General features: G+C 37.6%; 2 protein-coding genes across 6 annotated transcripts in view; one reads left to right on the top strand and one right to left on the bottom strand.

The window, feature by feature from the left end:
- The window catches only part of LOC130435713 (E3 SUMO-protein ligase ZBED1-like), a 58,413-nt gene extending 38,871 nt beyond the window's left edge, over positions 1–19,542 (bottom strand). Inside the window, exon 1 of the mRNA XM_056766504.1 lies at positions 18,570–19,542. Coding sequence (XP_056622482.1) covers positions 18,570–19,446 — 877 coding nt within the window. The 5' untranslated portion in view covers positions 19,447–19,542. The remainder of the gene's footprint in view (positions 1–18,569) is intronic.
- Positions 1–27,616, top strand: part of large2 (LARGE xylosyl- and glucuronyltransferase 2) — a 104,831-nt gene that overhangs the window by 42,636 nt on the left and 34,579 nt on the right. The window contains exon 1 of one of the 5 annotated variants that reach the window (XM_056766497.1): positions 12,773–13,306. The exons of 2 other annotated variants lie outside the window; for them this stretch is intronic. The gene's annotated coding sequence lies outside the window, so the exon portion shown is untranslated. Of the gene's footprint in view, positions 1–12,772; positions 13,307–24,415; positions 24,648–27,616 lie in introns of those variants that run through there. 2 more of the 5 variants (XM_056766499.1, XM_056766502.1) reach the window with 2 other exon arrangements.

Here is a 27,616-nt window from a genome sequence, read left to right as displayed (position 1 = left end):
ATCACCCAAATATATCTATATAGGTGCACGTGCGGCAAATGTGTCAAATGCAAAGTTAATAGCAAGATAAACAAACTGTAACACCCCAGAAATAACAGTACATGCTAATGTTAGCGTTATATGCATTAGCTAAACACGGACATAAGGTACGAAAATATTTCTTGAAGTTAAGACAAAAATGAATAGTCACACTAACAGATTGTGATTCGGTGGAGCTAACAGGTCCAAATAGAGTTGGTATTGCCCCCTCTTTAAGGATAGTCATCTCACATACCCTGCAGTGAACACGCCAAGATTATTAAACCAATCTTTTGTGAAATGACGTGCGTTATACTACTTTTGGTATTGTTTGAAAAATGAATTGTAACCATTTTTCCATCAGACGTTCTTCCTTTGGTAGTTTAAATAAGACGCACTTAGTTTCACACCGTAGAACACAGGTTCTAGACATGATACAAACGCATCACGAACTTGCGACAGTGTTTGGGGAGGAGAGATAAGTTTTCGCGTCAGTCTGAGCAAAACGTAGGCGGGGACTATGTATAGTGACGTAGATATGCAGGTATACTAGTCCACGTCTCGTTTGTTTGATTCAGAGTTGACTCCCATTTTTACAAGCAAATAACTTTGTTATTTATTCACCTTCGGACTTACAACTTGCCAGACAGCTTACTTTCAAACACGGCAACATAACACACTGCATGAAATGTCATTTTCATAATCTCATGCTACCTACTCTTTAAAACATGCAACAAACTAAAAACAAGAATTATTTTCTTAGGTCAGTTTGCTCATCAAGAAAATGCATCTTGATTCAATAATGTTTAGACATTTGTACTGGAAAACAAGTCATTTTTTGCTGTGTCGTTTCTAGTTTCCTTATAAAACAAATCTCAGGACATCAGGTTAATCCGCATGTCAGTTGGAAAGTGATTCATTTCAAAATGAACAGAAATAAGGTGTTTTATTCACTTACTCTCAGTGTGCATGTGTCCTCCAAAATGTGTCCGTGTGTTAAAGCGTGCGTTTTTGGTTGATCTTCACAGCAGGAATCACTTTGTGCTTTCCGCTCTATGCCGGTAAACAGCTCTCTGCCGCGTAAAACAGACGCTCTGTGAGAACAGATACCACCCGCTGCGCTTTCCCAGAATCCTGTTGTGGCTGTGCACTGCTGTAGATTCCTTTAAACTTGTGCATACAAGAGATTGGATTCTCCTGAATTCTAGGCTTGAAATTGGCCATAACGGCTTGATTTATTTTGAGAGCCCAGCTTTGAGTCCAATTATTTCCTGCCTCTAAGAGGAGAATTTAGGAGCCAAAGTCCACTCTCCGAGTATTATCACCATGGAACCTGATAATAACTTGTGCCGATCCGTTTTAATTGAAAAAATATATACTGGTCGAATTGCAATACATGAGAAGATTCAAATGCTGACTGCAAATGAGGAGTTTGGGATGTTTACATTAACATTTACATTTAGTCATTTGGCAGACGCTTTTATCCAAAGCGACTTACAGTGCACTTATTACAGGGACAATCCCCCTGGAGCAACGTGGAGTAAAGTGTCTTGCTCAAGAACACACTGGTGGTGGCTGCTGGGATCGAACCAGCAACCTTTGATTTACCAGTTCAGTGGTTTAACCCACTAGATCACCATCTCCATCCATGTTGTTTGCAGTTGGAGCGATAGCAGTCATATGTGATAGTTCACCAAAAAATGAAAATGCTGTCAGCATTTATTTACCACTTTGTCTAGGGCTGCACGATTAATCGAATCCATAGTGATTTGGGGGTTGGCTGCGGTGTTTTATACGCAGTTTGTCAGTGAAATACTGTTCAATGCAGCTGCATCTGAACGCTAGAGGGCGCTCTCGTACAGAAACTCTAATGTTCCATAGAAGAAGTACCACACGTATAGCCAGGAAATGCCATCTTCCTATTTGCATCTGGCATATTTCTATCACTGTTTTTCAAGCCCCCTCAGGTATTTTCATGATAATAAAGTATATTTATAAAAATGATGTTTGACGGGTGTTGCTTTTTAAATGCATGTTTTTAAGCGAATAAATTGGGCAGTGCTTTCAGATGGAGCAGCATTTCACAGATCACAGAGCCGTGCTTCACGAACAAGCTGCGCATAAAACATAATCGCAGCCACATTGATTTCACAATCGCGATAGCCACAACGATTTAATCACAATTTGAATGGGAATTGCGATTAATCATGCAGCCCTACTTTTGTCATTTCAGACCTGTATGACTTTCTTTCTTGCCCAGAACACAAAAGAAGATATTTTGAAGAATGTTGTTAGCTGACCAGCGATGGCACCTGTCGACTTGAATTGGTTCTGTGTCCATACTATAGATGTAAATGAGTGCCTGTACTGTCCGGCTAACAGCTTTCTTCAAAATATCTTTATTTGTGTTCAGTGCAAGAAAGAAAGTCATTGATGTTTTTGAAATACATGAGGATGAGTAAATAATGACATTTTGGGTGAACTATCCCTTTAATTCTCAGAATCTCCAAACTGCAGTTCAGAAAAAAATCACTTCTCACTCATTCTCCTGCAGCTCTCTATAAAGCTTTATTTTTCACGTACACCAGAAAACATAACTTTGTGCATACTAGCGTGGAACAAAAGACTGTTGTGAGAGTTCAGCATCGTGGCCTTCTTTTTTTCATGGGAACGTCTTTCATGTTGTGATGACAGCTTGTCGATATATGCTCTTATTCTATTTTCAAAAACTTTTTTTAGGCTAGAAGAAATATCGGCTAAATGTCCGTGGTCAATATGGATGTGTCATCTGTTCATAGGAAACTTGTATTTTCTTGAAAGGAAAGTTAGTGAATTGTTTTGTTGTGGTTATTGCAGTAATGGCAGAGGAAGTGACCTTTGGGCGGGAAAGGTAAATGCATTAGTGTTTAAATGCCCAAATAATTGCAAAACCCTTCACTTTCACACTATGCGGATTTAAAAACACAGTACATGTCAATCACGTTGATTTTGGGCTGTCATGGTAGAATCCTACCAATTCATTACAACAGAATCTCTCTCAAAGTTTACTGACTCACTCTCAAATGGGACATCACTGTGCCTGTCGGGCAAGTTTTACAGAGTCAAAGCTGATCAAATATTTGTAAACAGAGCATGACTAGAAAATCAATATTCAATTTAACAATTTTAATGACTTGTACTTAACAACCTACTGCATGCTGTATATTTAATTTGACATTATAACAGTTTTAAATTCACGCCTTCTCTCCAAACTGAACACAAACGCACACGATGACTGACAGGCCGCTCCCAGGACTCTTTTTTTGCTGTTTTTTGCTGTCTAGGGCTTACACGCTTGTGACTGTTTCCATGATATCTGTCAGGTAGTAGAGACATTTAAGTGTGGTTTTCTAAATCCTTCTTGAATCTTTAATTACTAGTAAAATATCACCCAATTTTAAAATGATGTTACTTGTATGAACGAGAATGAAAAGGGCATTGAAAATTTCACTGTGTGTTGAATACTGTAGTTTATATATTTATTAGCAGATAATTGTATCCAAAGCGGATATAAACATTTAAATAATGGAAGCCAAGGTCTGTACTGTATTTACGATTGCTTTCTGTGTTTTGAGATTTGTAAAGAGATACGTCTGAGTATATTCTTGTGGACAGTTTGTGAAGAACTGCAAGTGCGATGAGTAATGTTCCACTGCTGTGAATATCCGCCTCCGTCTTTATCTGCTTTCTTGTAGCTCAACTGGTAAAGCATTCAGTTAGAAAATCCAAGGTCATGGGTTCCATAATAAAATAAATGTACATATATTAGTTATAAAATACATAGCTTGAATGTGCTGTAAGACTCTTTGGATAAGTGTCTGCCAAATGCATAAATATCCTTATGCACGTATTTGCTACGATAAGTCGAAAATTAAAACTTTGAAAACGTTTTTGATTCTTGAAATAAAATAAATCTTGGCCTAAAATGATTGAAAAAGTTAAATTAAACAAACAATTGAAATTTTGCCTCAGAAAAAAAACAGAAATAAGATTAAGGTACTACAGTTATAATAATAAACAAAATCTAAAATAGTAATAAAATCTAAATAAATTCCTCTAAAATAGCAACATAAAAAATAAACAAATAAATAATAAAATTACAAAAACATATAACAAATTTGCAAAAAGTTACCTACATTTAAAAATCTATCAATTATGGCTCATTTTAAATATTAATAAAACCAAATCAAACTAAAAACATAACGAAGTAACTAATTGTTCTAAATTATGTATTTAGAATTTAAAGTAAAAATGTCATTAGAACCACAATTTAATTTGACCAACATATGACTAACAGTCTTACTTTTAAAGGGATAGTTTACCCAAAAATAATATTCTGTCATAATTTACGAATTGTTCACATAGAAATATATTTGGAAAGAATGTTTGTAACCAAACAGTCCTTGGACCCCATTGACTACCATAGTAGAACATTTCTTTATTTTTTTAACAAAAAAGGAGATATTTTGAAGAATGTAGGATGGCAAACTGTTCTGGGGCACTTTTGACCACCATTGTTATTTTTACTGGTATGGTAGTCAAAGGGGTCCTAGAACTTTTTAGTTACAAGCGTTCTTACAAATATCTTTCTTCAGAACAAAGAAATTTATAGAGATTTGGAACAATTCGAGGGTGTGTAATTCATGCAGTGTTGGGGAAGCTACTTTGAAACTGTAGTTAGAGAAGCTACAAGCTACTCATCAATAAAAAACGTTATTATAAAAATAAGGACAGCTACATTGAAACTACATTCATGTAAAAGTGTCAAATGGATGAAAACTTTTAACAATTTAATACAATACACTAATGATTTCAGAGTTGTTTTATTTAGTAAACTACACAGTACTCAAGTTAAAGTTAAACAGTCAAGTTGAATACTCAAATTTATCTCAAGTTAACACTTTGCAAAATGTAGAAATGTGAATCATTAAAACTAATTTAAATAACAAATGTATGCAACTTATATATTTTGCAAAGGGCACATGTGCAAGCTGGAAGAGCGTTTTTTATTGTGTCTGCATTTTTATTACCTTTGTTTAGCATTAATATTTAATCTAATATCAAATGCTATTCATCATTTAAAGGCTAAAACACTCAAAACATTCATTTTCAAAACTTGTTTTTGCAATCAATACAAAACTCAAAATTAGGGCCACTTGTTAAAGAGTAGGTAGCATATGATTTTTAAGGTCCTACTTTGGTTTATGGATTGTCCAACAACAAGTTTATGTACATACAAGGTGTAAAAGCACTATTATGTCAAAATAATAGGTAGTTATTCTTACCCTTCTTCTTGACTGACTCACAAATGATTCGTTCCGCGATTTATCAATCTAATCCCCTCCTATCCACTAGCCTAGTGTCATGTGATTGGTCGGATGGTGTAGTCTGCTGTGATGGTAAACGCGTTTGCCAGCTGTGTTGCACAGGTATCACATCTCTTTGGAGGAGATCGGAAGCATAAAAGGACGAGGCACCGGAGTAATAGATAGACGATCATAGATTTAACACTTAAATTAGCCGAGTTTATAGCTATATAAACGAACTATAATACCCCAGAAATACCCGTGCACACTAAAACCCTGGGGTTATACTCCTTTGGTGTCATTTGAAAATGAATTGTAACTATTGTTTCCTCAGAAGTTCTTCCTTCAGTAGTTTAAATAAGACACACTTAGTTTCACAACGTAGAACACAGGTTTTAGACATGATACACTCGCATCACGAACGAGCGACAGTGTTTTGAGGAGGAGAGTGAAGTTTTTGCGGCAGTCCCAGCAAACTGTAGGCGGGGACTATGTCTAGTGATGTAGATAAGTGGCGGTACTCGTTCACGTCTCGTTTGCGTGATTACAAGTCGACTCCCTTTATTACATGCCAATAACTTTGTTATTTATTCACCTTCAGGCTTACAACTTGGCAGACTGCTTACTTTCAAACACAGCAACATAACACACTGGATGAAATGTAATTTTCATGATCTAATACTACTTACTCTTTAAGAAGTATTTAATTCTCTGCCTTTACTGTTTGATGAACAAACTGCTATATTGTGATTACGTTTGTCTGTTTGATTGGCAGACGTTTTGCCAATGTAATAGGCCTGGCAAAATGTTAGGTTCATTAGAAACCTGTTGACAGATTTGAAATGGGCGGGTCGTTGAAGTCTATGTAATTAATGGTAAATAAGGGTTCATCATTGCAATTAAGCAGACATTTAATATATAAAATGTATTATTAAACTGTCAGTGCTGGTCCTTGATTCTAATTGGCTGAGCCGTTGTAAAATACCCCGGCTGACCGCATCACATAGCCTAAATTTCACTTCATTTGCTTTATTTTATGAAACCTTGCACGCATAAGGAATAGCCGTTTAATAAAAGCAATAAGCTGCTTCGCGTTGCGCCACAGTGCCCTTAGCTGTTATAAAATGCACTGTAACACACTGCTTCTTGGGTCTTATTGCTTTAATAAAACTGGATAATTATTCTACTTAAAATGGCTATAACTCACCTGTATGTGTTTCCTTAAAGTTGTCCTTAAAGTATTCGATGCAGACAGCGTTTTAATTTTTGGTTTGCACAGATTACATACTAACGTGTAACCAGTACTGTTTCCTTCTTTAAGAGACATGAACTTAGACAAATAAGGACACGGGTAATTCATCTATACATCTTCCGATTCCAAATCTGCCGTGGCTGTCACACCTCGCTCCATCCTGGATGAATATGCGTGTGTGTCAATTTTACTGATGCACATTCACGCACTCATCAGACCCTCTCTGAGTACTGTGCATAAGCCGCAAGATGCTTCACAGAATTTAAGATGCATCACAGAACAATAGATTGCAGTAATGCAAAACTTTAGTTTGTGATCTTCAGTAGTAAGTAAGATGATGACGCTGTGCTCAGTGCGCTGCACTGCTTATTGCTTAAAAGTTCGTCACAATGGAAATTAGCGTGTGGCGTTTAGAGGTATTTAGAAGTTTAGAAGTATTTAACTAACCCAAAAACTACAATGTTTTAAAAGTAACTTAGCTACCATCAAGCGACAGAAAAATGTAGTTAAGTTTGTAGCGTTGCTACTTGTAGTAAGCTACTCCCCAACACTGAATTCATGACAGAATTTTCATATCTGGGTGAACTGTCCCTTTCAAAAAAAATGTACGTTCTTAACTTTTCGGTGTCTCCTCTATTCCATATTTTCAGCATAATACTGCATGTGGATTTGAATTCAAAGTACAGAAAGACTTTCTGTCAAACTGTAACTGTACTCTAACATATTCTCAAGGCAGATATATTCATCTTTAGCATCTGTTTAAGTGTGTGTTCAAGATAAAGTGTTTATGTGTGTGTGTGTGTGTAAAGCAGCCCTCATGGCCGGTAAAAACCGTCTCCAGACTGAATAGGCTGAGCGCTGAAGGTCTAATGCATCTGTTAGGGACTTTTTTACCGATCCTGTGAATCTCAGAGTGGCTGTAATGAGATACAGGAATATGAATGGCCATCTGCCTCCATCTGCCATGACATTCCACAACTATGATACTCCTCTCAGTCTGCCTGCTCTCAGAAAACTAGAAGCACCTCTCGCCGTCTTAACACGCCAAGGTGCTCTCCAGCATCTCCAACTCATTTCACTGAACCTCCATTTCTCTGCCAGAGCCCTCAGTTTTTCAACTACTGATATGGCATTATGCTGAAATGAAACGCTTAATTAAAGTGCCAAGCATGTGTGTGCCAATTTTCTGGAGGACAGTGCATGCGGGATGATGCATTGAGGCTTAAAGAGGCTTAAAATTTTATCACTTCAATGACGTGTCAAAATTCTCACTTAGTAAAAAATGATGTTACCCTTCTAAAAATGGCTGGTCCATAGGGAGTAGAATCACAAATCTCTTTAATATTTGTATATCAATGAGATTAAAAGGAGAGCATTCGGAGACATTCTTAAAGTGATAGTTCGCTGAAAAAAAGTCTGTCGTAATTTGTTAATTGTAATAAATACGTCACGGCACTGCGCGAAGTGCCGATGGAGGGCAGGAAGTGCTTTTCTCCATAGGAATTCACAATAACAAACTCAAAATACCTGTGTTTAGCGACCTGAACAACAACTAGGTAAGCCCAAATTTCTGTCAAACCTTACTTGTAATAAATACTAGCAATTTAGTTTTTCCAAAGCACTTGCTGCCCTCCAGGCGTGCCTCACGCGTCATAAAAACATATGACTGCACACAACCTATTGTGTAATTTAATTTCAAACCTGTATGACTTTCTATGCTCTGTGAAAGATCTTTTGAGAAATGCCTAAGTGGTTTTGTGTCCATACAAAGGAAATCAATGGGGCCCTATGGTGTTTGGTTATCAGAGTTCTTCAAATCTCCTAAAAAGTCTCCTTACTGACTATTTTTAGAGTACAGTTTGGAAAGTACTCATAAACTTTTTAAGCGTCCTTGTTGGACCCCACACTGTGCTTTCGGTGTGGAGCGTGTCCCTCACTATGCTAATTGAACACTTGGATAGTAAGATGTCCTTGTCTATCCAACCTGTCCTCAACTGCATTACAGGGCTATTTAAACACCCCAACCCACCCTGTTCTTGCCCCAGTCGCTCTGACCTCATTAAAGAGAATTTAACTGAGTTCAGGGTTAGACAACCATGTCATGTGCGCAGATCCTGCTGAGCTTGTTGTATGATGCACTTTAGTTTGACTCTTAAGAAAAGTTGTACGGAATAAATCTCAGTTGGTGGTAATTGGCAGATGAAACCACAAACACATAAACACACACACTTGCACAGACTCACTGAAGAGTGAAATGGAGATGGTGTGCGTTACAAATTCCCGCCTGATATCAGACACGTGTGGTTGACTCGCTGGGGTCTGCTCGCTGTGCATGTGTAAATGATTTGGGTTGCTTTTATGTCAAAGTGAAGCCATGCAACACGCTTTGCATGTTTTCTGCCGTTATGCAGTAGAAATTTTATCTCATACTTTGATATCGTGGAATTACTCAAGAGGAACCACATTAGGTGTCTTTTTTTACTTCTACTGTGCTCAAACCTTTGTTTTTAACTGTCTCTGAGTTTATCTGGGTCACCATCCAATCCCTGTGTATTCACTCAAAAACAATTTGAGGAAAATGGCATGCAGTCTTTCATGGCTGTGTTCATCAGTAAAATTTTGCTAAAAGCAAAGTTATTTTGCTGGGAGTTTTTCCAACAAGTCATGCCAATATTTATTGCACCATCTGGATACTCTGAACACTCTTCCTGTCTTTCATAGGTCAGATAAAGAAATAGCGACTCCCAAAACTCACATCATTGGTTGAGCCAAGTTGTTAGGGCTGGTAAGCTCTAAAATTTATTTTAAACCAAAAATTTGATATTGTTTCATAATGATTAGGAAGCTACATGCATCAAGAAATAGAGACCGTTTTTTACTAAAAACTTAAAAAACTTTTATGGGATTTGGCTGTTCGTTTACATTTTCGTCCGGAAAAACTAACTTTTTAAAAACGGGTCTCAGAGTGCACGGTTTTGAAAACAATGCCTCTGAAGACGCTGACATTTCTTATAGCGATGACATCATACGCATGTTCAGTCTGTAGGCATGTGCTAGTATTTTCAATAATAGCGGTCTCTCTTTGAGCTAAGTGACAGACTTATTAATGTTTCTCCTGCAAAAGGTAAATTTTCTGCACTATTATGACAGGTGGATACACATTATCTACATACGCCACACATTAAACACACATACACACCGAAAAAGGTTATTAAATGTTTTTTTTGCTTAAAACGCACTGGCATATACTGTTTCTATACAAACTGACATCGCCATCCATTGGCATGGCATGCGTAATACAGCGTTTTTACTCATTTTTGCAAATCCATTTAAATGAAGATCAGTGTCATGTCATATGTGAAACTTTTATTAATCACTAAGGAAAAACTTTTGCTGTTTCTACTCCTTCTTTGTCGTGTAAACGACTCTAGGTCATATGGTGTTACAAATATGTTGCAAAGTAGCTCTCTGTTTGAAAAAAATTGCTGGTTACTTTTTCATTCTTCACAAAGCACATCTTTCAGTATGTGGTTTCAAGTCAAAAAATGTTAACACGTTTTTTAAATGTTCTCGTCAGCTCCAATTATGAATCATTAAAAGCTTACTGTAACAAATCGGTGGGTGAAGTAACAGAAAAAACTATTTTTGTTTACTTTTAGTCAAGAATTGCAGCTTTAAAGTCACTGTCAACCAGAAACAGCAATCGTTTTTACTTCCGTACTCAGACATGTGAAAAAATCAATAAACGAGAAAAATAGAGGCGTGGCTTTTGTTGAATTTTAAGTCAATATATATTGTGATTTAGTTTCACATTTTTTTATTTCACAAGCTCTTTAAGCAAATAGATATTGTGATATGTATTCATCATTTTTTATTTCACAAGGACTTTAAACCAATATATATTGTGATCTAGTTTCATATTTTTTATTTCACAGGGACTTTAAGCTAATTAATATTGTGATCTAGTTAATTTTTTTTATTATTATATTATTGTGATCTTTGCAAAACTAAAGCATTGTAAACAATAAAAAAAATGAAAACTGCTCAAGATTTCAAAAGACTACTGTCATTGTATGAGTGGCTGCCCTCAGAAAGCAATAAATAACACTTTAAACCTAAAACTAAGAAGTTTAAATAAAATTAAATGGAGACAATATAAAATTTAAACAATATTGCATATAAAACATGTTGCCCATAAATGTATAAAAAAAAAACAACGCTGATCCAACTCCAGAAGAATTACCCTCTTATATTTTGACATAACATGTACTAATTTACATAAAGCCATAGAAAGGCTTATTGCATATCGGACTACCAAATTGCACATTTTGAGAAAATACACATTAAAGGTCCTTAATCCTTCTTGTATTTTGTATAGTTACACCATTACAGAAAAAAAGTGTCTGTGTACTTTAGTGCATGTGTTGCAACAAATTGTCTTTAGTACTTAACAGTTATAAGAGCTAGAGGGTCACGGGCGGTGCTCATATGGCTAACCGTCTATCATTTCTATTCTAATTTGTTTCTGTATGTGTTAATATTGGCCTGCAGCAGTACATTATTGATAAACTGTGTCCACAGAGAGTGTCAGGCCTTTGATCTAAGGGCTCGTACGTTAAGATGGCCATTAACAGACTTCCAACACCACTAGAGACCCATCAAATATTGAACGCTCGTCTGGACAGGGATCCTCCCCAGAGCTTTGCTTAGTCCCGCAGGGCCCGGAGAACAGAGATGGAATAAAGAGAAATGAAGGTGTTAAGTCCTGAGTGAGAGAAAGACCACATCACCCCCCGGAGATAATCAATACCTCCTGTCTCGGCAAACAGCTGTCAACAAACTGACCACTTTCACAGCTCCGCGAGAGATCCGTGTGTGTGCGAGACAGGTGCTTCACGGGTGACTGTGCTGTTGGGCCGGGCTTCCCTGTTCAAATCTGCGTTTTTTGGAGCATGAAGTGCTTTGGCGGGATGGTGCACGTCTGTGGTCGCCCGGCTGAAGATAATGTCTTCTGACCGTCCGCCAAAAAAGAGCACGGGACGAAGAGAGTGATGTGCCGAGAGGGGCCTGGGCAGCATATTGTAGAGAGTGGGTGACCTCTGACCCTTGACTGGAGCTGTTAATAATTTCCAAACATGCATGCATAAACACATGGACAAGCACAGACAAACGCACATACAGCCAAGAAAGTGCACAGCCTCCAGATGCACTGATGACATGCCCATATGTGCAAGAAACCATCACCCTCTGATGTCCAGTGCTCATCTTGGATTAAGACTGCTTCATAAATGGACGACCTATGTGAGCATTTCAAATCATTTCAAAGACACATCCTGTTGGTTCATTCCTTGATTTTAAGCAGTGGCTGACTCTTGTATTGTGATTGGTCGGATTAAATTAACATGCTTTATGCAAATATATGTTTAGATCTTTTAGATTTGCCAAATATGATGTTGTTGTGGCATTTGATATAGGTTTAACTGTTAACCCTTGCTTGGCAATGTTGCCTCAGATCGCTAACTCTGACTAAAATCGAATTAACTTCTGGTTGCGCTAGACTTTTGGATTTTCCTCCATTTTGATAGACAGGGTGTTAACAATTCCACTATAATCAAATATTATACGTTGTTTTACTTTTCATGTCTTGATGATAAGACGTTGAAAAGCTTTTAATTTGTTTTCTATTTTAGCTTTGGACAGACGACTTCTAGTGGCACTTTTATTCTGCTTTGTGTTGCCACACTTGAGACCTGAGCGATGTGAACCGTATAAAAATGTACGATTATCGGAAAAGAGCAATATTGAAGAGTTACTTTGTTGCTGCATTTGACTTTCAATTAAATCACATAAACAATATATGTCAGTCATATATAATTATTTACACCCCTATGCCCACCATATCCACACATTCTAACTGAACTTTTCTGCCCTTTTTTAGTAACCTGACTTGATGTGTATCTGTGCTTCAGTCTGAGAGTAATAGAGTATCCAGTGTATAATGTGGCAGTGTTAGTGCATGAGAAAGGAGGGACATGCCTGTGGGCGGTCCTTTCGCTCTGATTGGCTGAGACCGTCAGAGAGGGACGGATTAGCCGAGGTGGGGGAGGTGCTTTCCTTGCTCTGTACCTTTCAGCTGCAGATCAGAGCACAACGGCGGGCGATTAACACTGCCCACAAGCTCCGAGACGTAGGAAAGATGGAATAGAACAGCGAATGTGTCCGTGCAAAGCTGTTTAAGGATGTCTGCCACTCGTCTCTTCTCCTAGAAGTGCTCTGCAGGGTAAGATCTCGATGCACACTGCTTCTTTCTCTCTCTTTAAGGAATCTCTGATCCTTGGAGGCATGGACTACATATTATTCCAACCTTCCCGGGACTCCATCTCTGAGATTTTGGAGCATCTTCTTTTAGCCCTTGTCTAAATGAATAAGGGATATCTGTGTCATTGATTCCATCACCGCTGAAAGGTTTCGACTGAGAGTTCCTGTTCGTTTCTTTGTGATCATGCACTAAAATCATCGGTTGGTACATTGAGGGCACACCTGTCTCTCAAATTCACTCACTTGTGTGGATGTAAGCAGAACTCCGCGGCCGGGATTTTAAGCATCCTTGTCATTTGTCCAGCATGGATAAAGGGATTTCTGTATGCTTGCTTTTACATTGAACCTGCCTGCGTGAGACAAGGTGAAAGGGGTGAGAACTTTTGCTTATGTCTTTCTTTAAGTGTGCCGTTTGTTTGATTAAAATGTCATAAAATAGGATTGCGACCTTTCTGTGTTGAGAAAAGCATTAGTTCATTTGTTTGACAATAGAGCCAAAAACAACGGTTTTAATATAAAATGTAGGCAATTTTATAAATGTATAATTACACAATATATATATATAAATATATATATATATATATATAAATGTAGTTATTATGATAATATAATTTGTAAAGACGGACTAAAACTGATATACTGTCAATTTAGAAAACAGAAATTATTCATAAATATATATAAAAAATTATATATGTTCATTATTTTATCAGTTTTATTTGCACATTTTTATGATGTCATTAATTGAGAAACTAAATATTCCGTTTTTTTTTAAAGCTCATTAATCTCACAGCTGGAGTATTTTAAATTACTTAGGAACGAAAAAAAGGTGATTAAAATGAAAAAGGTTGCCAGTTGCAGCAGAAAACATCATTATTCATTTATTATTTGCTACCCATACATATTTTAGAATGTCCTTATGTAACGGCACAGTTTAGGCACAGATTTTTGACCCCTTACCAGTGTGCAACATAACACACTTCATACACTCAGTCGTGCATGATTTTAGTCTCAGAATTGCCCGTACATACCTATACCTATTAAAATGACACACTTTGTGTTATCCTAATAACTCACCTATATGTCAACACTCTGGTGGTTGTGTTTTAACTTTCTATGTGTGCGAATAAGGATGAGCGTGCTTTAACTACTGCTTCTGTCTATGAGACTGAGTGCATGTGTGTGTGTGATGGTCTCTTGATACTGGAAAGGTTACTGCTAATTAAACCACATTTCTCTCCACTGAAGCACAAATGTAGAGCTCCCCGTGTGCTTCTCCAACAGCTGTTAGTCCCTTAACACACTTCAGCGTCTCTGTGTGTGCAGTCACACATCTGTAGCTCAGCGTTTAGTAATCTCACACTCAGAGCAGAGTAATGTCCCTGTTTCACTTCACACAAGCCAAGCAATCTTCAATCAGTGTGTGTGTTTGTACACTCAGGGAGGGGTAATGTGTGTTTGGGTGCTATGTGTGTATGTGCTCGGGGGAGTGATTGTGGGAAATTGTGTGTGTTTGGAATGGTTGTGTTTTATTTCGCTTTGTGACAATAAGCTTGAGGGGCATGAAGTCTATTAATATAGCTTTTCCAAGATTCAGGATGGCTTTCTATTTTATCTTACGCAAACATTTTAATGTTATTCTGTAGAAGAGGTAGATTTGGTAAAATCACAGTTAATCTGCAGTAAATAGAAAAATGTACAATGTGTATTAGAAGAAAAACAACAAAGGAAAACAAAATGTATTATGTAAATATGTATTATGCAAAAATAGTAAAACATGATATGGAGTGCTTGGAATAGAGTTACCAAAATTGTTTAATATATGTAATGTATAGGCTGTTAAAGTATAGAAAATTATATACAATATATAAAGTGTAGTGTTACAGAATATGAGTAATTAAACAAAATTAAGTAAGCAATTATAGTTAATTCGGTATAACAGCCCGCTACTTGAACATTATCCTGCTTATTACACGGCTACTTGCCACATGAGAAAAAAACTGGGCATTAAATGAAATTTTTTAAATGAAATATTATTTAGCTAATTTTTACAAAATGCAGACCTTTTGCAAGGAAAAGCCATTTACTTTTGGTTTTAAGGTAAGAAACGATGTTGAAATGTCACGAACAGGCAATTTGGTTTAATCATTTGTGTATATAATGGCATATATGTTATTAAAATATATATTTTTATTTAATTTGTCAAAAACATGTCAAAAAGATTTTTGCGAGGTTGTTATCTGGAAATAACAAACCTGCAAATGTCGCGACTGGCCAATCAGAATCAAGCATTCCATCAAGCCGTGTAATACTTATGACTAATGATGAAAACCGTGTCCTATCCCTGCTTAATGTGCATAGACATATTTTCCCTCAAAAATATAAACATTAAAACATTGCTGGTGTGTGTCTGAGATCCAGTTAAAATCAATACGGCAACATTGGCACTATAGTCTTGGGTGGGACTTTCTGTTTTTTTACCAAAGGCAGCCAGTAGGACTGTTTGGAGAAGCCTTTATCTTTACAGTTTTGTTGCAAAGTGCTAATGGTGCAAGAATTACTTCACTTAAAATGTAATGTCAGCTCAATAAACCTTCTAACCATAGCTGTATCTATCCATCTGTTCTCCTCTTGTTGTATTACCGACACATTTCGGTTGGCATCGCAGGACATTTAGACTCATTTTACAGCCTGATGGAACACCAGAGAGCTGTATATTGATAATACTGGTAAAAACATCCTCATTCTCTGAAGTTGTTGACACCTAAGGTTGTAAACGAGCTCTGTATGTGAATGTGGTGCTGGTCACCAACTGTGTACACACACATGGGTAATGCTTGGCTTAGGGTGATTAGATGGCCACACTGAAACACACACATGACAGATGGCCTTTCTTGAGAGAAAGCCGTGTTTCTTTATCACCTTGTCCTGTGTAGTATCAACAGCGTTGTTTGACAAAATGAAACTGTGTTTAAGTATTTTTAGCATTGAGACAGCTATTTTTTACTCTATTTATTAAGCTCAAACCTTAATAATAATGAATATTATCATGATGTATCTTGTGCAACAATATTACCAGTATGTATATGTTCATTGAAATTAAATTGGATTTTTTTATCACCATTTAGATTTGTCGATAGTGATTTTATTTCATGGTCTTGATGTTTAAGCACATCTTCAATATCCTGGTATTGTAAATAACCGTAAAATTAAAAAATATGTAATCAATCGTTATTTATTGTTATATTGTAAATAATTCAGCACCCAAAAGGCAAACTGTTCAAACTGTCCGTCTTATCCTTAAACTCAAATTTTAATTGTAATTTGTTGGCCAAAAAGACAAAGTAAACTAAATTAAAGATGAATTTGACTGATGCTGTAGTATTATCAGTTCATAAAAACATTTAGATAAATATTGTGATCATATCAGTAGAGTGAATTCTTTTGGCCTCGATAATGCACTTTGTGACAGTCCTAGCTGTTTCTTTTATGAAAGGGATAATGTACAGGCAGCTACTTGCCACATGATAAAAAACTGGACATGAAATGTGAATTTGAAATATTTTATTAAATCATTATTACTTCATACAGACCTTCCACTAGGAAAAGCCGTTTACTTTCGGTTTTAAGGTAATAAACGACCTTCAAATGTCACGAACAGGCAATTTGGTAAAATAATTTGTAAATATAATGTCAATATGTTATTAAATTACGTGTTTATATTTAATTTGTAAAAAACGTTAAAAATGATTTGCTGCATCTGGGTTCCCGTGAGTTTGAATTTGTTTTGAGAGTTGTTATCTGGAAATAACGAACCTGCAAATGTCACGACTGGCCAATAAGAATCAAGCATTCAGACGAGGCGTATAATAATATGAGTTACAATATATCTTCCTCAACGCGACTGCATTTTCCACACCACACGTATACTACGTTGTATACTTTATGCACTATATATGAGTCACGACAGAACAGTGTGCGTGTTGGCGGATAAAGTCCATGGTCACACACATTAATAAATTCTGACCCTCGCAGGTACACAAAACATTAGAGGCCTCTCTTTCTTGTGAGATGAGTTATGCAACACAGGAGTCCACAATGCTGTTTTTAGCACTGAGGTCGGTTACAGCAGAGCTTTTGATGGGGTTGTAAAGGCCTGAGGTTTAGGTGCTGTGACACATAATCCAACATTCACTTCTATTGAATCATGAAAATAAAAACTGAAGGTGTATATAAGGAATAGTTACACAACTTAGGGTCCCTGAATCAGGATTGATTTGAATGCCCATGTCTAGTGTCAGTGCACACATGGAAACACAGATGGGACATTAATGACTATAGTTGTCATCATCCACAGCACACGAGTGATATTCGCGTAAAAGCAGTTTTTAATATTTTCTGCATTTGCATAACCGTATCGAGGGAATTTATGATATTTCACTACTTACATTTATGCATTTGCCACAGTGTTTTATCCAAAGTGATATTCAGTGCATATCATATATAATATATACAGTAGTGGTCAAACCTCTATGTGTCCATGTGTTCGATTGACATGTCTTCATTCAAATCTGTTATAAAAGATGTACTTAAGATGTACTTTGTTGTATGCACTATGTGTTGGTGTGCTTGGAATGAAGTTGAAGTTAAAGTGAAGCCTAGCTTTGAGAAAAGTTTACAGAAGCTTGCCAAAAAATTACATGAAACACATAGCAATGCTTTTTGATTCAAGGGCCAATAGTTTGTGTTTAATTTGCAAATTCATTTTGTCCAATAAATACTTTAAAAGTTGAGTGTTTTGTACACTCTATTGCATACATCCCATAATTTGCTTCAGTCGAATCTGAGGAGTCATGAAAAGCAAATATTGTTCAAAAATGACATCACTTTTGTCTATTCCTATAGATGAGTATACGTGTTCGATTCGAACCCATGACTTTGGTGTTGCAAGCACCATGACCAGAGCTTTACTGTCCTTGCTGTACTCTGACAGATAACCGGGGTTGAATAGTGTCAGTGCGTATCGAATTTTCGAACAAACCTGTATAATCACGGGTACACTATCATGCCAGTTTTGTTCCTGAAAGTTCACATCCTTGCACATTTCATTAGATATCTGAGTGTTGCAACATTGCACACTCTGACACTATGGGTGGTCTGGAAAACGAGAGGAAATGGGGGGTTTCATTAAAAATTGATATTCGCCTAAACATTAAAAATTCAACCATCAACTGCCTTTGTTTCCTCACTGAACAAGAAAACAACATGAAGTAGGGCTGCACGATATTGGGAAAATATGCGATATGCGATAACGTTTTTGAATATTGCGATAACGATATTTCTTGCGATATAACATTCCCCCAGAGAAATGCTATTTTGTTTATAATTTATATAAGTAATAATCATACTAAAATAAACAGGTAATAGATATTCCTCTAATCTAAAAATCATGTCTAGTCTACATGCAACTATATTTATATTTATGCATTTAGCAGACGCTTTTATCCAAAGCGACTTACATTGCATTCAGGTTAAAAAAAAATGTCAGTATGTGTGTTCCCTGGGACACTTTACTAACTATACAAACAACTACCGTTTTTTTCCGTTTTAATTTTATTATTGCAAATATAAACACTCACCGATGGCCAGATGCAAGCGGTGTCCAAAGCATTGTAGTCTGACCCAATTATTAAGTTCGGTAGCTTTCACCACATTAGCGCCGTTGTCGGTTGTAATGGACACTTGATTTTCCTCTTTTAAGTTCCAGCTGGCTAAAACATCCCGCAGCCCATGGGCTATGTTTTCACTGGTGTGGGATTCGGGGAAATACACAACACCCAGACAGCGTGTTTTTAATTCAAAGTCTTGAGTAAGAAAGTGAACGGTGTAGCTCATGTAGGGCTCAGTGGTACGACTGGACCACAGGTCAGTGGTGCTAGCGTAGAAATCCAATTGGCGCAGCTCGGAGCTCACTGTCTTCACACAGGTGTCGTACATCTGTGGAATTGCGACATGAGAAAAATAATTTCTCGATGGCAGCTGATATCTTCGGTCTAATTTGTTAATTAGACCCACAAAGCCTTCTTTGCTCACAGTGTTAACAGGCATCATGTCTTTAGCTAAAAAGCGTGTGACAGCATCCGTTAATTCCTTGTGGCGTTTCGACGTTTTCCCGTAAGACGTTGAATTTGTAAAACTTTGATCGATGGTTGTCTGTACGGCTCCCTTATTGTTACTTGGCTTTTCGTTAGCAGTTTTGGTGGATATTGCCTTACACTTTCGAAAGTCTTCAAATAGCTCCCTGTGGTTGTGTTCCAGATGACTGTGGAGATTAGTTGTATTTCCTCTCGACGTAACCACAGTTTTTCGGCACGACTTACACAGTACCTGCATTTGTGACACGTCTTCTCTCTTGAAGCCAAAATACTGCCATATTTCAGACGTGCATTTCTTTTTAGGCACAAGTTCTTCGCTGATGTCATTTTCCTCGCTTGTATCTAACCTTACTCCTGCCATATTTATTTTCCACTCTATGCTCTGAGCCGCTAGGTTCACCTTTCGACCCTCTAGCCAATAGCATATAGCACCTTAACTACTTGGAGGCGGGTATAAAGATAGTAAAGCGGCAAGCCCGATCTGATTGGTCAAATTTGGACAACCTACGCATGCAACACACAAATGCTTGGCACAATAAATTACACTTATCGCAACTCTCTGCGATACGTATATCGCATATACTATTATCGCGAGAACGATAATTTTTCGATATATCGTGCAGCCCTAACATGAAGCTTTGACAGTAACCCTGTCAAAACATCATGTCCTTCACAACAGTGATGCAGCCGCGTCTTCACTTCATGTTCCGCTGTTGTTTTAATACATCAAGACTGTAGAATCGATCCAAAAAGCTTGTCGTCACTTTTGCCCAACGAACCTCACTGATTCACTGGATATGTTTATATGCAACCACACAATCAGTTTGCAATAGAATTGATGGCTCAGTAGGACTGAAAAGCCTTCATGTAAACTTAATCGTTCCAGTTAAGGTTGATCCAAATGAAATTTCTATTCTATTGAAAGGGGTGATGTGGACCTAAAGTAATCATATCAATAGAAAACATTTGAATCTCAATCAAATTTCCAAAATACATTGTTTAGAGCAACATCTTTACGGCATTAAATATTGGAAAGCACACATGTACCTGTTTTATACAAGCAAAAGACAAAAAAAATATATATATAGTTATAGCTGAAAACACCTTAAGAACAATTCTCTGCCGTCAATCTTGACTTTGTACATTCGTCCAGAGATGAAGTATGAACTCAAAAACTGAAGTTCTGCACAGTGTTGCCAAGTCTGCAGTTTACAGCTAGTTTTCAATGACCACTGGATTTGTTTTGTTAGCAGATCTGGCAACCCGGGCAGTGTGTAAAGAAATATTTGATTTGGATTGCATTGGCGTTTTTCTAGGGTACGAAAAGCTTTTTGTGTCCATTTTTTGACAAATAGAGATGATGGGTTGGCACTCCATCCAGGGTGTATCCTGCCTTGATGCCCGATGACTCCTGAGATAGGCGCAGGCTCCCCGTGACCCGAGGTAGTTCGGATAAGCGGTAGAAAATGGATGGATGGATGGAGAGATGTATTTGTTATTCCCTGCTAACATTGCAATGCTAGCAAATTGGTTAGCTTCAGAAACATCATATTTGCAGCCTAAAAACGTAAAAAATACTATCTACCGGTGGAGTACTTAAAAGCCGGCCAGCCAGATTAGGACCTGATATTGTCAGATAGCTTTCCATTCGTATATGTAACCTGAGGGTGAAATAGCACCCTGCAGCTCAAGAGTGGCGTGTTTACTTTTGCACCTCATGCAAACCTTACCCACACAATAACTGCGAAACATTCTTCTCTATTGTCTTTGACCTCTCAACAGTCGTTTCTCTCCCGTCATGAGTCAACAGATGAGGACGAAAAGTCCAGCTTTACGTTAAACAATAGCCCTCCGTGACCCTTCTCATCAATCCCATCATGCCTTCCTGTATTCTGTGACCCAGGGTCACAAGAGCTAATATGAAAATGAAAGGGCCGATGGCAAAGGTCACTTGCATTTTATTAAAGTCTGTTGGGTTTGAGGGCCAAAGGTCATTTTTGAGAAAACATCAGTGTCCGTTCGACTGTGTGTTGTGGACCAGTTGTGATGACCCTTTAGCTAAATGTGCGTTCACATTCGCAGCCCCCTCAGACATGTAAAGATCCATTGTGTCAGTTTAAGTGAGGACTGATAACAATCTCGTGCTGTTTGTTGTAGGAGGTGGTGAGTAGGTTTGATCAAGCTGGTGGTTTTCAAACAGGTCCGTTAGCACTGAAATCTGCTGCCTACTTCATATTATTAGCTTATAGCACAACCACTTCATTAAATGTTTTGCAAGACGAGGAAGCATGTGATGAAGACCCCCCGAGCTCTTTTTCCATCTGGATACAATCACAGGTCTGCAATCGAAATGTTTCATCCCCCACAATGCACCAAATTGCAGCTATATTAAGTCACATTCATTGGTTTTCTCCACATGTGAAGAGAGTTGAATGAGAATAGACAATATGTCTGTCCTGGGGGATGAGGAGCGGGGCTCGGCCCCTGCCGTGAGCACTCAAAGGACAACACAGAGGGTTCTCTACAAACCTCAGTGCCCTGAATTTCTTAGCACAGGGAGAACTCCCATGAGCCTTTGGGAAATGCTTATTGAGATCTGGTGTTGGTGTTTTTTGAAGCTACTACATCTTCTTTTTGACCTACGTTGATCTACTTGCATACATTTTTTCTCATCATTTGATCATGTGTCTCTGCGATGGGTTGTTAGACATCGCTGGTTTGTTACCCACAATCTCCTGTGGTATTTGGCATGCCAGCCTGACCTCAAACTCTATTTCTCCACCGCTTCTCCTGCCTGGAGACTCTGTGACAGATCACGCTGGGCCAGATCCCTCGATGTGTGGGATTTACTGCTGACTAAGGACTCGGCTGACAGTCTGAGGGAGTGAAGAAAAGAAAGTATGGGAGAAAAGGGGAGATATTGTTAAATATTCAGTGCGGTCAGTTGCTTTGCTGATGCCACGTTGCCTGTGTGGGTGAGACACTGAGAGAGGAGAGTGTGAGACTCATCGCATATCCACTCGGTGAGAATGGTCATGCAAGCATAATATGGCCAAGTAAATTAAAACGTGTTCACTTGGGCTGTGTTTGTCGTTTTAATTATGTTTACATTAGCAGCGCTTTTCTATTAATGGAACATGCAAATTCATAGTGTTGCTGTTATCCCTGAGGTGTGTAAAGTGTGTTGAAAAATGTGCTGTTATTTAAAGCCATGGCTGCTATATGTATTATCTGTATTTAGACCTATTACTTGTGGCTGTATTTGAATAAGAAGCTAGTGCATTTTACTGTATTCTTCCTACTCATGCTACAGTGGTATGTTAAACAGTATGCAAATAAAAATACAAAATGCTTTGAACGTAAATATTTTAAACAGTGGATGCTTGTCAGCCAGTGACCTCATTCAAATGCTTTTTAGTCACATTTCATTTGGTCTAAAATAGTTTTGGCAGTCCAATCAAATAAAGAGTCCAGAAAGGAGTGTTGAGATTTCCGGTCCATCAGTCACATTGGTAGAGTAAGGTCAAGTAGAGCGTATTGCATTGTTGAATATAGATTTCTCTGCAGTGAACTCTGTTTTATGCACAAGTTTTGGCAAATGTAATAGATAGTTTGACCGTTTCACGGCTCCGTTCCAAAATCTAGTGGGCTGCCTACTGCTTCAAATAGGCAGCTGCCTAACTGAAACGTTGCAAGTGACCCATTTGGAATGCTCTACATAGGCAGTAACACATTATGCACTCTTAGCAATGCTTTATGCAATTGGTAGACACTTTTACAGGCAAGCAAGTACAGGCTGGACATTTTATGAGTAGCTGCATTTTATAAAATATTTTTTGCTGCCTTAAGTTTTTAAGTACAATCCAATTGGCTTTACAAGTAGTTTTAATTTACTGTTATACACTTTTAAATGTCTTTACATTGATCAACTCATTTAAATAGGTTATGCACGTCAACTTATTTTAAGTTACATAAACTCTTGTCAAAATGTGAATGAAAATATATAAGCCCAATTTAATTGTACTTAAAAACTCAAGTCAGCACAATTTATTTTAAAGTGCGCGTCACAGTAAAGCACAATGGTGTATATGCCTACAGGGCGATGATATACTTCCACTCAAATCTAAGCCGGCTAAGCCACTTCTGCTCTCATTGCGCTTGGCAATTTTTCACCAAGTAACAATTATGTGTTTAGCAAAAGAAACTTTCAAATTTCAGCAAACCAACAGCAATACGGCTGAGCTTTGTATTGTGCCTTTGTGATCATGCCTCGAGTAAGTGCAAAAGTTTACTTTTTCACATTTGTGAAAGTAGCTTGAAATTGATGTGGTATAGTTGAGGTCATGTTCATTTTAAATATGTAGTTTAATTGGGATTCTAGCTGCCGATTGTAGAAATATTAGTATTCCCATTCACGTCTTGTTGATTACAGTGGGGAGGCTTGGAGTCAAAAAGGTTGAGAACCCCTGACGTAGATGGTGCTGCCTTACATTTTGGCCGAAATGAGGCACCTTAGAAGGGAATGTAATAAAATATGATATGTGGAATTACTGAGGACTGAGACATCTATCAAATTTAAATATAAAACAGAAACTCTATATATAAATAATTGATAGCAGGTATAGTGCATAATGTGTTACGTAGTGGTGTATGTCTGCTTGAAACCCTATTCATTTCTGGATCTAAATTATTCATTATTCCTGTGCTGTTGAATCAGTGCTGGAGGTGTATTTTGGACAGAAGGGGAATCTGTATTTTGGTCCGTTCTGTGAGGTGTTTGTTTGTGTTTCCTTTGTGTCGTATCGGGTCAGAAATATGGCAGATTTGATCTTCCTCCAGGGATCTTAGATGTTATTTCCAATCTTGTGAGCCTTAGTACTCTGGGATTTTTATTTTTGAAATCAGATTATTTCACAAATTCCTTCGTCTTAAAGAATTACTTTAAGCTCTATAGGCCAACCGAGGCAATGGCAACCTGAGCTATCTTGTATTTGACTTCTGCAATTGTAAATAGCAAAGTTAACACTGACACAGAGCCACCTAAGCTGTCACCATGACTACAGGTAGTTTCACTGGTACGAAAACAGATTTTATGCTTAATGCCACAGTGAACTTTACTCAGAACTATGCAGCAATTTGGACTTTAGCACTGTGTCATAAACCTGCATTGACCGTGGATGGCCGGCAGAACCTTTCCGTTTTTTTTTAATCCTTATGAGCCAAATCAGTTTCTTTTGTTGCTGCTGCTTATCGGTTTGGGACAGAAGTCGTTCTTGCAGTGTTAAGTCTTCAGAAGGGGTTTACAGCCCTCCCTACGGTCTAAATGGACGTGAGGTGCGGGGAGCACTCCATTAAAGCGGCGATAAAACTCAATAATCTTACCATCAGCGTGCAATATGGCCACAGGCTAAACACAGACAGGCAACGTAATTAACTCTAACCAGTTCTCATGACTGCATAGATCTCTTTAAATGGAGGACCTAATGGCTATTGGGGCCGATCTGATTTGCCATTGGGACCTGATGGAATTGCGTATGGGGGTTAAAGGAGAATTTGAAAGAGGTGAGGTGAAGGAAAAGGACATTATGATTGGAGCAGGATAACTGACTGAAATAGCGAAGATGAATTTTGGCACATAAAGAGAGAAACGTACATTCATCACTGTAACATCATTGTGAAGGGACTGAACGCTGAGAAGTGCCAGTTGGATTTTATTACAGTAGTTTATGCAGAAGACTTTTACGTTTTAACCGAGGAAATCTCATCCATGCTTCAGATATTTCAATATGGACTCAAACATATCTCATCAAAATCCTTCCGGCCTATATGCTATTCTTGTGAATTGAATAGTGTTGTGATTGCATGATATTCTCTAATATTGCCTATTTAAAGAACTAAATGGATGCAAAGTTTCAAACAAGATGTAATATTACTCAAAAGGGACTCGAGTAAAAACACAATGCTGTATTTGAACCTTTGGTGCAAGTAGGTAACACAGACTAACGTATATCACCCCTGTGTAAAATGCCCAATATCCAGACGGACAGAATTTAACAATACCATAATCTGACACAAGCCCTGCTGATCTCTGTGAAGGGATCATGGTTTGCTCGTCTCTACGGAACTGATTTAAATCCGATTGGTTTTCCAGCTTGAGCTGCTCTTTTTGGGTCCTGCCACGTCATCTTTTGTCAAAACTTGGCCTGGTCACTACAACTTCTTAAACTTTAATCTGTTAAATTGATTCAGTATTCCACTTCGGCTTGGTACGTGAAATGTCTGTTATGTATCAATCCCCCAATCACATGGCCATCACTGGGAATACCCCATATAAACAATGAAATGCTGTATTTACTTTGGAGGAGTGTTTCACCTTTCTTCTATATTGTTGTGTCATGATCACTGACCTTAACTGATTTGACAAAGCCTGCAATTCTTTTGAGGGTTTCCTGAGATATTTTGAAAGTTCTTGGATAAGGTGCTGTACTGGAAAAATGACATTCTTACTAAGCATTTTTGTCTTGGTTTTAGTAAAAATACCTAAAACTTCTTAAATCAATACACAATTACTTGACAAGAAAAGTGACCTAAGATATTTAGTCTTGTTTTATGAAAAATCATTTTCATAAATAAGTTTATGGTAGAAACAAGCAAAACAATCTGCCAATGGGGGGAGAAAAATAAACAGGAATTTAGTTTCTCAAGTACCTAATTGAAGTTTATTTTTACAGATTTGTTTTGCTTGTTTTTACAATAAACTTAATTAATTCAAACATTTTGCTCCTTAAAAAGAGACTAAATATCTAAGGTGACTTTTCTTTCCAAGAAAGTGCATCTTCATTTAATAATGTTTAGATATTTGTACTACAGAAGATATATTTTTGTGCAGTGTGCTGTGGAGAGATTTTGACAGGTTGCACTCTTTTGGTCATATCAACCAAAGTTGGCGATGGAAACCAGACGTCTATTGTAAGGAGAGAAAACCAATGCAAGTCAAAGGGTGCTTGCGCTGTTCAGTTACCAACATACTTCAAAATAGCTTTTTTTGTATAAGAAGATAGAAAGTCATACAGACTCGAAATGACAAGAAGGTGAGGAAATGTTGACAGAATTTTTGGGTGAACTAGCTCTTTACTGTTTATTATGCTGTGTTAGTGTTATTTTACAATGGTTAAGAGGTATTGCATGTTTAACCATGCGTTTGCTTCTTTAAATGGCAACATCAATATGATGCAAGTTTATCAGTCCAGCTATAAGCTTATTATGTTTGATATAAAACAACTGGCCACATTTATTCTTGTTCCAACTTGTTTTTTATAAACTTCCTCTATGACACATGTTCAGATACCTTCTACTGATACAACATTAAACAGCACTTGACAAAATGGCAGATAGCTTGTGTTTACCCCCAAGATAAGTTTCACCTCCATCTCTAGTGAGCTCATGTGTATTTTTATAGCCTTCGGGACATGCTCGTGACAAGGCTGCTGTAGATTGCTTCACGGCACATCTCTTCATTTAGTTTTGTCATGAATCGCATTAGCTCTGCGAGAAGATAAAGACATGTAATGGTGCATAAAGCAATGCAGATACGTTCATTAACCCAAGGGTCGGTTCCGGAAAGAGAACAGCCCGTTATCTAATGATGGTATTGTTCTACTTGAAGGCTGGGGCTGTCGTTTGTTGTTTAGCATTATTCATCGGAGCGTTAGTCTTTTTTCTTGCCGTACGTGTATGTGTGTTTTTATCCTGTCATTTTTTCCATTCTTGTTTTCTCGGAACAGTTTCCTCCTAGCGCGGCTGTAAAAAGCAGAGGTTAATTCTGAAAAGCATGAGGCGTGTTCACAACATTATATGTTGTATTTCCTTGCACATTCATATACAAACGTATATTTCTTGCTGTCTGCTGCCTACATGGGGGGGTGCCTTAGCATCCTAGCCGAATTGATTTGGAAGACTTCCAATGCAATGTTGAGAGCCAACGTAATTTTGATAAATAATGATTTAAGTAATTCATTCAATACCAAAATGACTCAATTATAAACTGTTTTAGCTAATATTCTATGTAATATCTAGCATTTGTGTTGTTGTACTAGCTGTTAGCTCAGATAGCACATGCCAAAGATCTAACGATCTGAAAAACATCTGATATACGTCTTAGAAGTGGCCATTGTATGATTCATTAAAAGTGTAACATCTTATATTTTGTAGATGTCTGACAGGAAACATTTCAGAGACGTCCTGCAGATGTCTTGCAGCCATCAAATAGACATCTCCAAGGTGTTTTTGTGCAATCAGAGTACAGTTCTTTTAGAATCCTTTGTAGGCAACAAACAGCAAGGTATCTAGCTTTGAAGCATAGGCAATGAAGTACATTTATAATCTACGTTTCTTCTCCTCAGACTTTTTTACTGTGCTAATTGCAATGCATTCTGGGATTGTTGCCCAGTGTATGTGCTATGTTTTAAAATGCAGCCTTACAATTTGACCGAAACATTGCCTGTATGCAAAATTCTTTGTCGGGAGAGTTG

The sequence above is a fragment of the Triplophysa dalaica genome, chromosome 14 (genome assembly GCF_015846415.1).
Source record: "Triplophysa dalaica isolate WHDGS20190420 chromosome 14, ASM1584641v1, whole genome shotgun sequence".
Classification (NCBI taxonomy): Eukaryota; Metazoa; Chordata; class Actinopteri; order Cypriniformes; family Nemacheilidae; genus Triplophysa; species Triplophysa dalaica.
This window is presented reverse-complemented; position numbering and strand designations above follow the sequence as displayed.